This window comes from Melanerpes formicivorus, unplaced genomic scaffold (genome assembly GCF_026170545.1).
Source record: "Melanerpes formicivorus ecotype bairdi unplaced genomic scaffold, bMelFor1.0.p_v2 SCAF_1, whole genome shotgun sequence".
NCBI classification, from domain to species: Eukaryota; Metazoa; Chordata; class Aves; order Piciformes; family Picidae; genus Melanerpes; species Melanerpes formicivorus.
The window spans coordinates 39,910,034-39,922,052 of NW_027142353.1; the positions used below are offsets into that span (position 1 = coordinate 39,910,034).

General features: G+C 40.1%; 1 protein-coding gene across 1 annotated transcript in view; it reads left to right on the forward strand.

Moving 5' to 3' along the window:
* GABRG3 (gamma-aminobutyric acid type A receptor subunit gamma3) overlaps positions 1-12,019 on the forward strand; it is a 411,489-nt gene that overhangs the window by 342,758 nt on the left and 56,712 nt on the right. Inside the window, exon 6 of the mRNA XM_068140659.1 lies at positions 9,334-9,471. Within this exon, the coding sequence (XP_067996760.1) occupies positions 9,334-9,471 (138 nt within the window). The remainder of the gene's footprint in view (positions 1-9,333; positions 9,472-12,019) is intronic.

A 12,019-nucleotide genomic window follows, 5' to 3' on the forward strand; every position in this document is an offset into this window, starting at 1 on the left:
TTGTGGGTGACTTCAACATGCCAGATATCTGCTGGGAACTTAATTCAGCAGAGAGGAGGCAGTCCAGAAGATTCCTGGAGCAAATAGAGGACTGCTTCCTGACACAGCTGTTAAGCGAGCCTACCAGGGGACAGGCTCTGCTTGACCTGCTGTTCTGCAATAGGGAAGGGCTGATGGGAGACGTGATTGTGGGAGGCTGCCTAGGGTGCAGTGACCACGAGATAGTGAAGTTTTCAATATGCAAGGAGCTAGGGAGGACTACCAACAGAACCTTCACCCTGGACTTCCAGGGGACAAACTTCAGAAACTTATTTGTAAAGTCCCCTGGGTATCAGCCCTCATGAACCAAGGGGTTCAGGAGGGTTGGACCTACTTCAAACAGGAGCTCTTGAAGGCACAGGAACGGGCAGTTCCCACATGCCGAAAAGCGAGCTGGCGGGGAAGGTGACCGGCTTGGATGAGCAGGCAGCTCCTGGAGGATTTAAGGGGGAAAAAGAGGTTATATCACCTTTGGAAGGAGGGGAAGGCTTCTCGAGGTATGTTCAAGGAAGTTGTTAGATTATGTAGGAATAAAATTAGGAAGGCAAAGGCCCAGCTTGAACTGAAGCTGGCCACCTCTGTCAAACACAATAAAAAGCATTTTTACAAATATATTAACAATAAGAAGAAGGGCAGGAAGAACCTGCACTGCTTATTGGACCTGGAGGGGAACATGGTGACTGAAGACGAGGAAAAGGCTGAGGTCCTGAACACCTTCTTTGCCTCAATGTTTAACAGCAAGGCAGGAGTTCAGGACAAGTGGCCTCCTGAGCTGGGCGATGGGGTCGGGGAGCAGTGTAGTGCCCCGGTAATCCATGAGGAATTGGTTTGGGACCTGCAGAGCCACTTGGACACTCACAAGTTCATGGGACCAGATGGGATTCACCTGAGGGTGCTGAGAGATCTGGCAGATGACCTGGCCAAGCCGCTCTCCATCATTTTCCTCCAGTCCTGGCTCACTGGTGAGGTCCCAGATGACTGGAAAATGGCCAATGTAGCCCCATCTATAAGAAAGGTCAGATGGAGGAACCTGGAAACTACAGGCCAGTCAGCCTGACCTCAGTGCCAGGGAAAGTGATGGAGGAGATTATCCTGGCGGCAATAACTGCGCACCTGAAGGATGGCCAAGGGCTTGGGACCAGCCAACATGGATTTAGCAAGGGCAGGTCCTGCCTCTCCAACCTGATCTCTTTCTATGATCAGGTGACCCGTCTGGTGGATGTGGGGAGGCCTGTGGATGTAGTCTACCTGGACTTCAGCAAGGCCTTTGACACCGTCCCCCACAGCAAACTGCTGGCTAAGCTGTCAGCTTGCGGCTTGGACCACTACACTTTGTGCTGGGTTAGGAACTGGCTGGAGGGCCAAGCCCAGAGAGTGGTGGTGAATGGTGCCACATCCAGCTGGTGGCCAGTCACCAGTGGCGTCCCCCAGGGATCAGTGCTGGGCCCCATCCTCTTTAATATCTTCCTTGATGATCTGGATGAGGGGGTTGAGTCAGTCATCAGCAAGTTTGCAGATGACACCAAGTTAGGGGCAGATGTTAGTCAGTTAGAGGGTAGAAGGGCTCTGCAGAGGGACCTCGACCGACTGGACAGATGGGCAGAATCCAATGGGATGGCATTTAACAAGTCCAAGTGCCGAGTGCTGCTCTTTGGCTACGGCAATCCCATGCAGAGCTACAGGCTGGGGTCGGAGTGGCTGGAGAGCTCCCAAACAGAGAGGGACCTGGGGGTGCTGATTGACAGCCGCCTGACTATGAGCCAACAGTGTGCCCAGGTGGCCAAGAGGGCCAATGGCATCCTGGCCTGCATTAGGAATAGTGTGGCCAGCAGGAGCAGGAAAGTCATTGTGCCCCTGTATTCTGCTTTGGTTAGGCCACACCTTGAGTACTGTGTCCAGTTCTGGGCCCCTCAGTTTAAGAAGGACATCAAAACACTTGAATGTGTCCAGAGAAGGGCAACAAGGCTGGTGAGAAGCCTTGAACACAAGCCCTATGAGGAGAGGCTGAGGGAGCTGGGATTGTTTAGCCTGGAGAAGAGGAGGCTCAGGGGTGACCTCATTGCCCTCTACAACTACCTGAAAGGTGGTTGTAGGCAGGAAGGGGTTGGTCTCTTCTCCCAGGCAACCAGCACCAGAACAAGAGGACACAGTCTCAAGCTGTGCCAGGGGAAGTTTAGACTCGAGGTGAGGAGGAAGTTCTTCACTGAGAGAGTCATTCATCATTGGAACGGGCTACCCAGGGAGGTGGTTGAGTCACCATCCCTGGAGGTGTTCAAGAGGGGATTGGACGTGGTGCTTGGTGCCATGGTCTAGTCATGAGGTCTGTGTTGATATGTTGGACTCGATGATCCTCGAGGTCATTTCCAACCTTAGTTATACTGTGATACCGTGATATTATGAAGTTTGAAGTTCAAATTGTAACATGAAAGGCATCTTGTTGCTTGTTGCTTTTGGTTTCTGGGTTTGGAGTGCTGTTTCCACTGGGTGGTCTGTGTGTCAGGAGATGGAGGGAGGTAGCTGGCTGTCATAGGTTGAGAGACCAATTCTCCCACTACAGGCGAAAGAAAGACTCAGACAAAATGGATTGCAAAAATGGTGGAAAGTTTAAATGGAAAAAAACAAATGAAAGTTTTACAGAAAACCACAAGCACTGTGACAAAGAGAGAGAGATCCCAGAACATACCCAAGAATGTCCCATCTCCCACTTGGGGGGTACACCAACTCCCCCCAGGCCCCTTTCTCCCCAACCCCCCCAACCCAGCCTTGGGCCTGGGCGGGCCCAAGGGAGACAGCTCACACCATTTTACCTAGGCAGCAGTAAGGGAAGAAAGAGAGAGAGGACCCTGCACTGATGTTTTATAGGGGAGCAGAGCATTATGGGAAATTAAATACCTGGCTTCCTGTGACCACCCACTGGGCTGGGCCCCCTTTTGGAACATCCCAGGTGTAGCCTGTGCAGTGGCATCAGGGCCGGCACCCAGCCTAAACCACCACACTGCTACTGCTTCTGTAATTTGCTGTGCCTTTCTGCAAATAAACTAAGGTAATTGGGCTTTGGACCAATTTCCAGGAAACTCATTATCTCAACACAGAGGGCTTTTTTGTGTTACTTTCTCTCACATCTGGGGGCAGGGGGAGGGAGTTCATGAGAGAGCTCCCTGGACAGAGCTTTAGAAGAGGCATAATTTATATCACGTAAACTAGGAGTGATATGAGCCTATTAACCATTAATGATGTTAGGAATGGGGATACGTTATAGCTAAATCAGAGGAATCTGAACATTTATCAGGTGTTCTAATTGCCAGTGGAATAATTTGTGAGATCATCTACAGACCAAAGCAATGCAAACAGATAGAAAAAAGCAGTTTGCTGCATATGAGGCTTCTGAAAATTGCCTTCCAAATAAAACTGGTAGCAAGCAGTAAAAATAAGTGCATAAATAAGAATGCATAGCAAAATACCAAGACAGGCTTTAAGATAAGACTTTAGGGTTTTTTTTTTTTTTGTTGTTGGTTGGTTTGTTTTCAGAAGAGAAGGCAATTGCAAATCGATATGAAAGTATAATTGCAAGTGTGTCAAAAGGGAAATTGCTTGGTGAGCATAAGGACAGAGTACAATGGTCTGACACAGCAACATTTCCTTAGCTTCTTAATGTAATTTCAAGCTATTCCATTTATTCTGCAGAATTTGATAATCAGAATAGTGATTTCTCTCTGCTAGGGCTGTGTGTGACAAAATCATAGCATCCCTATATGAGAAACATCTGCTAGATTGTACAAGAAAACTGTGATTTTATTAAAAAAGTGAGTGCATAGAAAAGGCACATGTTAAAAACATCTTCAAGGGAAATCTTCTGTCTGTCATTTCAGTCCAATTCCATTCATTCTTCTCTTCCTTCCTTCCTTCTTATATTCACCTTACTGTTATCCTCTATTTCCCTCTAGCCAAGATTAGAGTTTGAGTAGGAAAAAAAAAAAAAAAGAAAAGAGGAAAGTTACTACTTCTTACAAGAGCTGGTTAATAGAAAATCCTTCCTTGAGGATTTATTTCTCTGTCAGTAACACTTTTCTTTTCCTCCTTTCTGCTTTGAAGCTCCAAAAGATGCATTGATGTTGCAAGTTCGTCCTGAAAGCTAAAGTACCAGATAATGTATCAGTAAATTCTATTGGCATTCTAGCTCTTCTCTCACAAAACAGAATCAGTCCCAGCTAAAAGACTAATAAGCATTACTGTTGATGATTACTGGATCCTCTATTTCTTAGCCAAAGTGATATAAAAATAATATTAAAGAACATTTTTAGGTAGAAAACTTTGTTCTCTTCAATGGGAGATGTATCTTTTAACTTCAGGGCAGTGTTAGTCATGACTATGTTGGTTGATCTTTTTTTGTGAGCTAATATGCTGTTAATAAAATGTCAATTACCAATGCAAGCAATTAGGGCAAACAAAAGCATTTAGAATTCCTATAGTTGTCACCTATGTGCAGGTATCTGTAACTGTTAAAATAAATCACATTAGATTTTAAAGCTGTTTTTATAGCATTCACATTTATCTGATTTTATTACAGTTGCCTTTAAAAATGTAATTTTCTTTTATTTTGTTACATCACTGAGAAAAAAAGCTAGTCAACTAAATTTATTGACAGAGAACTCAATAGGCACTCAAATACACATGTGAGTATTGTTTTCTTAAGTAAACAATTAAGCCTTAAGTAAACAGTTAAATGTCTTCATTGTCTTTCCCTACTTCTGCTTCAGAGTATACTGGTATGTTCCTCCTGAAAAGATGTAATGAATTTTCTATATTGTTTAATTTTCATTTTATTTTAAACCAGTTGAATAAAAATTTTGCTCTTTCTGACATTCCAGCTGTGATTAGTGAGAACATACAATCATGAAATCTAAGGTAATAATGGTTTTAATAGGGAACTTCCAGGATTCTTTTAGTTACAAGTGCACACATTTTCTGAAAACACCAGACAGGTACAGGAACAGATTAGTGAGAAAACTTTTCCTCTAAAATGTTGAGGCATTTGTAATAAAAATGTGGTTTGTTTGGTAACAAAGAAGCATTTATAAAGCTTGCTAACAAGGAAAAGAGTATAGGCATCTTCTGTGGAAGCATATATTTTGTCATCCACAACACCATACCAGGAAAGGTGCATTTCGAGGCTTAATTATCCTCTTCTGACTGAGGCTGTGTTGACAGAGGTCTCTTGATTAGCCTGAAGAAGAGTTTACTAGGCAGTGCTCAAGGTAGTATAGTGTGCTTGGAAGCTGTAGAGGGCTGCTTATTTTCTGCCTTCAGTTGCATTGCAGCATCCTCCCTCTGCAGACTACCTTCACTGGCAGCAATTGAATCACACACTCCTTCCATGCTGATGGTGTAAACTGACCACTAACTGAAGGCACCAGCTTGTCTTTCAGATCATGATTTCTCCTGATTTTGAGTGTATATCTAACATTTCTGTGAAAGCAGAATCTTCCTAGAATCTGGTCATGTCTTTCAAATTTATACTCCTGTCACAAGCAATATGCCCCAGCAGAAACTTAACTAAGCTGATCCTTGCCTGTTTCCCTCATATTTTAAGCTCTGTTTCTTCTTTGATTAACTCATTGCACACTCTGAGCGTACCATTTTTTTCCAAGGTTCAGGAGGAGAGATGAGTTTTCTTGGTTTATTCCTTCTGCTACAGGCTGTCTGCCAGCTTTACACGTGTACACAAACTGTGGGGAAATAGCATTAAAATAAACTAATTTTGCAAAATGGGAAAAAGATGTCTGAAGATATTAAAGAGGCTGGGTTTACTCCATGCCTCTTTGTCTTTCTGTGTCTTTGATACATTTCTAAGGAAAGTGTTTTGAACAGAAGCTCTTTCTTCAAGTGGTGTGTGTCCTTTTTGACATGACTCCCTTCCTGCTGTCTTCCTCCCTTCCTAAACTAGACCAATTATCACAGAAAATTAGGTGAAACAAAGAAATCAAGAATTGATCTAATACTCATATGACTGTGCATTGTTGGAAATCAAGATTAGATGCAATATGGTGTTGATGAGTTTCTATTGGTGTTGACTCCTGTATCAGACCTGCTTCAGGGCCACTTGACTCCAGTTCTAGCATCCATCTTGTGGCTGCAGATGACTCTCATGCAGCCTGGATGTGTTTCTAACCTGGATAATTTTTCCAGCAGTTTGGTGGAGGCTTCTGCACAAATCACTGTTTTCCTAGACAGCGAAGCAATATGAACATGAATAGTGAAGTTTAAAGATTTTTAACCTGTTGGTTATATGGTGGTGATGTGAGAAGGTGTGTAACATGAGTTCAATTATTACAGCAATAAAAGCAAAATAAAACTAAATCCACAGAGTCTCGTAGCTTGTTGTTGACAGTTTAGCTTTCTGTTAGAATATGTTCATCTCCAAAATGGCAAAAAATACATTTATTGATTATCCATGCTTGCATCCTTTGGGTTAAAGTCAGTGGTATACTTTGAAAATGTGTATGTTTAAGCACATGAATAAACCAGCAAATGTACTAATGATACAAAAAACCAAATGGTCAAGGTGCTCTCTAAAAGTCTTTTACATGGTAGTGTATAAGTCTAAAACTAAAGAAGATGTGAATAACTACAGTACAACCTACAAAATGACCATCAGGCCAAAACCCAGGAGAATTTAAAGGCAACCAAATTAATCTGTAGGAGGGAAAACGAAGATTTTGACACAGTCCTGAGTTGCAGGGTGCCAGAAGTTGGATGGCTGTAACACAGAACACACACTTGGTTGTCATGGTTGTCTTCTTCCCAATAGCAGCCTCCTTGCTCTTACTAGCATCTGATGGAAAGCTTCCAGGACCTCCTGGAACCTTGCCCTGCTGCAATATGGTTTTTCTTATATAACCTAAAGCTACCTTAGATAATACACTTGGTAGCAATTTGTTCAGTATGGATGGTTTGAAGCCACAAGGCCAAGAATTTAAGGTAATTTAAGGCTGTTTGTCGTGCTTGTGAAATGAAAGCAAAAAAGACATTTCCATAGATAATACACTCAGTTGTGTTGTGGGCTGAAGAGCAGAGGTTGCACTTTTTTCTTGGAAGTACTGAAGTCTCCAGTTCCTAAATTTTCAAAAATGAAGCATTTAGAGGGCTAGAAAAATTTAGGCTGTATACAAGAAATATTGGATATCGTTGAGTGAAGAACCATCATGAATAACCTATTCTGAAAGTTAAATGAATCCTGTGACTGTTATACTGTCCAAGTAAATATGTCATTGTTCTGTAAGAAGCTCTTTATCTTTTATATTAATTAAAAAGTGAAGTCACCTGGCACTGGAGTAGAACATTATAGCATTTTGTCTTCCTGCTTGAAACAAATCCCATTGACTCACTACTACTTACCTCCTTTGATCTAAGTAACCCAGCCATTATAAGAGTAGATTCCAGTGACTGTGGATTAAGGGGACTACTACTGAAAGGTCATGATGGTCTTCTGAAGTTAGTTGCCTACTATTTAATGATGATGCATTTAATGATGATACTGAAAGTAGTTATTCTGAAATGGAATCTGCCTCTTCTTAGTCAAAAATAGAGAAAAACTTCTGAAGAATGAGAGTCTCATGACTGACTACATGCTGACTACATGCCGGTTATGCCAAGATAAACAGCTATACTTTGGATAACATGAAAGCAAGCTTTCAAGGTTACTGACAGTGTAAAAGAATTTTGATGAGGTGGCCATGAGATGAAAAAAAAAAATCAGAAAGGAATAGAATTCAAGACTAATTTACACAATGTTGTTTGTTTTGGTTTTGGTTTTTGGTTTTTTGGTGAATTTGAGAAGGCTTCTGAGGTAAAAACGTAGGGCTTTCTGTTAGAGGAAGACATTATTCAGTCAGAAATGGTATTGGACAACTTTGTTATATAGAAGGCAAATTTGAGAATATTTCAGGAGATGCAGGGCTAAGGCTTGGAGTTCCTGCAAAATTTTACTCCTTTCACTGTAACTGCATCCTCTGACACAGTCTGCCGGCCAAAAAAATTAACCTTTATATCAGTCTGTCAGACCAGCACAGTAGAATTGGCAGTGAAATCTGCTTGGCAGCAAGAGTTCTCAGAGAGAATGGTAGGGCTTGTGTTTGTTACTCAGTCAAGTCCTTCATGGGTTATTTTTTTATTCACATTGATGGGAAAACAGACAAATGTGACATTTTGAATTAATGCATAGTCATTTCCTACATATTAAAACTGAGGGACTTGTGAATACTTTTCATGCTGTGTAAGTGACAGGGATAAATGAGGCCATGCATACCTTAGAGCAGTGTCCCAGCAGAGTGGAACCGTAAGCAAGCTAGAGAAGAGACTCATAAAAGTAAAACATCAAGGAAACAGCACCGTGACCAGAGAAGTTGTTTTGTATTGTAAATATAAAAACATTATCAGTATCTAATGGTGGGAAAAAAAATCACTAATGAGGCAGTTATATTAACTGACTATTGCTGTTGTTGGGCTTTTAATTTTCCTTGTAATCTACATCTGTTATATTAATTATTAAATGAACAGGAAAAAAAATCGCTAATGAGGCAGTTATATTAACTAGCTATTGCTGTTAGGTTTTTAATTTTCCTTGTAATCTACATCTTCTATATTAATTATTAGATGAATAAGAATTTATTGTATTATGCATTAGAGAACAATCTAGATTTAACTAGCATAGGCAGGCTGTTGCTTTCTAAATGGTCTATTATTGTGGTTTGTGCTGGTTGAAGATTTTTTTATTGAGCTTTTATTGGAAAATGCCATTCTCTTTTGGCATGAGTATTACTTATGACAGCTGAGTGCTAAATTGATAAAGGAAGACTTTCAGAAGCTTTTTCAGCTGTAGAGATCAGGTGATATTTGAACAAACACCATACTAATTAAAATGTTGCTGGTTTGCCATGTATTGAGCTAATTTCTGAAGTATAGTAGCACACACCATGTTAGAACTACTGCCACTTTTAAAACGATCTATCCTTTTCAATTGTTTGCATCTTACACTGACACTCCCCCTCTTTTTTACATTCTATTGGTTTGCAGAGCTTCTTTAGAGCATACGTAGAAGAGAATACTGTGTGCCATAAAATTCTTTAGCTGGATTATACCACCAAACTCTCTGAGATCAGAATTTATCAGACCAGAAATTTAGGTACTCCCAAATAGTCATAAATCAGTGAACAGATACTTTTTTTCAGTACCTTATTTTATGAAATGCAATATATTTACACATACATACATATATATATATATATTAATTTCTAGATGGCTACCCTAAAGAGGAAATGATTTACAGATGGAGGAAAAACTCAGTGGAGGCTGCTGATCAGAAATCTTGGAGACTATATCAGTTTGACTTTATGGGTCTCAGAAATACTTCAGAAATTGTGAAAACCTCTGCAGGTAAGAATGATACAAATGGTAGTGGTTGTTTTGGAAAAAGTAGTGGTTTGAAATATTTGTTCCAAGCTTGCTTTCATTGAAGTACAGTTTGATTTCAATATGCAATAGTGTTCATATTAAAACCTCTAAAATGAAGACTTCAAAACTGTTGAATTTGTCTAGATATGTATTCTCATGAAAAATGTTAAAGATTTTGAGCACAAGAGTAGGGTTAGTAAAACTAGACACTTAGTAAAATTACTCTTGTTAGTAAAACAAGACTCTTTCAATCTGGCCACAGATTTAGTATTTTTCCTAATTTTTCAAAGACATGTTTTGTTTCTTGGTTGATAAATGCCTTTGTGAGTGATCTTGCCAATTGAACGTAATTACGATGTAATGATAACTGTATTAGTTTTTCATAAACCATTCTGTTTCTCATAATAACAGTGATATGGGGGAAAATAAATAGATAGATATAATATATTATTTGAACTGGATAAATTATCATAAAATTCAAAGAACATCTAGATTTTATACACATCTCTGCTGTAAGCTCCATGATCTCCATTTGATAACTCTTCTTCTAGCTGTGAAGGGAACCTTATCGATGCAATCTTCTGCTTAATTGGAGGTGAATTTTTGAACGTTATTTGATTTTTTTAAACAGATGAAAAGGTGTGTTATTCTATTGAAAACACTGTGAATAAGAATTTTAAAAAATATTAATCTGTGGAACTATTGCTGTTGAGTCTTGGCCCACCCAGCAATGTGTTCTCAGGACTGGATATCAATTCTCATGATGAAGCCTTACTAAAGATTTAGTGTGTATTTTAGGGTGTTAGTTTACCAGAATAAAATGTCACAATTAGTGCACATGGAGAAGTTCTTCTCGGTTATGGATGCAACGTACTGTAGCCTGCGGATTTCCCATAGATTGAACCAGGATTTGGTGGACAATGGTCAAGTAAAACATACCAAATCATTAAACTATGCAGGGAGGGAGGTTACTGGAAGAGAAAGCTCTGGTCTTTCTGCTGTGCCCACATCTGGAGTGATGCCATGCTGAGTTTGCATCAAGAATTGCTTGCAAAAAGAATTGCCAAGTTACAAAATACAATTTTGCATTGCACATGCAAAAACAATTACTAAGGCAGCCGTATTAATGTATTGACATTGTCTTGATAAACAGATCTACTGAAGTCTACCTTTGCACAGGACAAAACCACTTTTATAGAAGTTTTATTCAAGAAAATGCATGGTTTATGCAGAGCAAGGAAAAATATATTTCCTATGTGCCTTTTTAATATGTGTCCAGTTTTTACTAAGATATGTGAGCTGATATGATTTTTTTTTTTCTATTATTGCTATTGCTTCTTCTACCCACCTGTATTTGTTACTTGTTTTCTCATGCATAATGTTGAATGGAACCTTTTGGAGGGATCACATGGTGTTTCTATTCTCCTAAAGGCATCACAGTGGGAGAAAGTTGTTGGCAAATTGGAGTTTGTTCAAAAAACTTAGCCTCTTTCCACTTCCTATAACCTTATCAGGTTGTGGAAACTGACTTGGAAGAAATAATGTAAAATGTGAATGGGTCAGATTGTCAACTGCTCTTAGTAGGCAGAAAAATTAATGAGCTGTACATTTCAGTAGATGTTGGAGAAGTGCCTCTCAGTCAACAAATAGATGTGAAAAATTAAAACCTCAGTTTGCAGGTGGACCTGAATTTGCATAGAATAGACGCTCTGGCTGGTTTTACACCACAATTTAAAGCACTTTAAATGCCAGATTTACTGAACATCAATAGCATTTACTGTTGAGAGTAAACACGGGGGCAGAATTTGGGAAAACTAAGAAATACATAAGAATACCTGGAGTATGGTCCATGCTATAGAGTAAGCATTCCCAAAATGGAGGTAGGGGGGCATAACACATCTCACCTGGGATTGTGCAATATGTCTCAGAGACAAAATGTAAAGTAATTCTGTGATTACCTGCTGTGAGTGTATAAGTGTATGTGAATGAGTAGGATAAAGAGGCATCTTGCTCTATGTTTAATTACTGGGGGGGTCGAGGGGGAAGAAAAAGAAAAAAAATGTCCCTATTAAAACCCATAAGAATTAGGGAACTTGCAAGGTTACTGTTTCCTAACACGTGGACAATCTCTGAGGAAGTGAGATGGAGCTGCTGCCTACAGGTCTCTCATTTCCTCTGTAGCCTAGAGGTGGTCAATAAAAAAGGTTCCAGGTTATATTGTGGAAGATCTGTGTTGTATTTACACTAAAGCTAAAGACCCACCACAGCAGGGAATCATTCAGAGAGTTGAGATGGAGTTAGGAGGAAGGAATCAGGCAGGATACCAACTTCCTGACAAAGAGGGGTACTTAACATCATCTCTTCCTCTCCAGCAAAATTATGGAAACTGCTGTTACGCAGAGCATTTAAAAGCAGACTAGGCAAAGTATGAAAAAATGTACTGCAGGGAGCAGATGAATTTAAAGCTCCAACATATTTTTTGCTCCTGACAGACTTTTCTGGTGCTTTATGGCACCATTACTTCTCACTA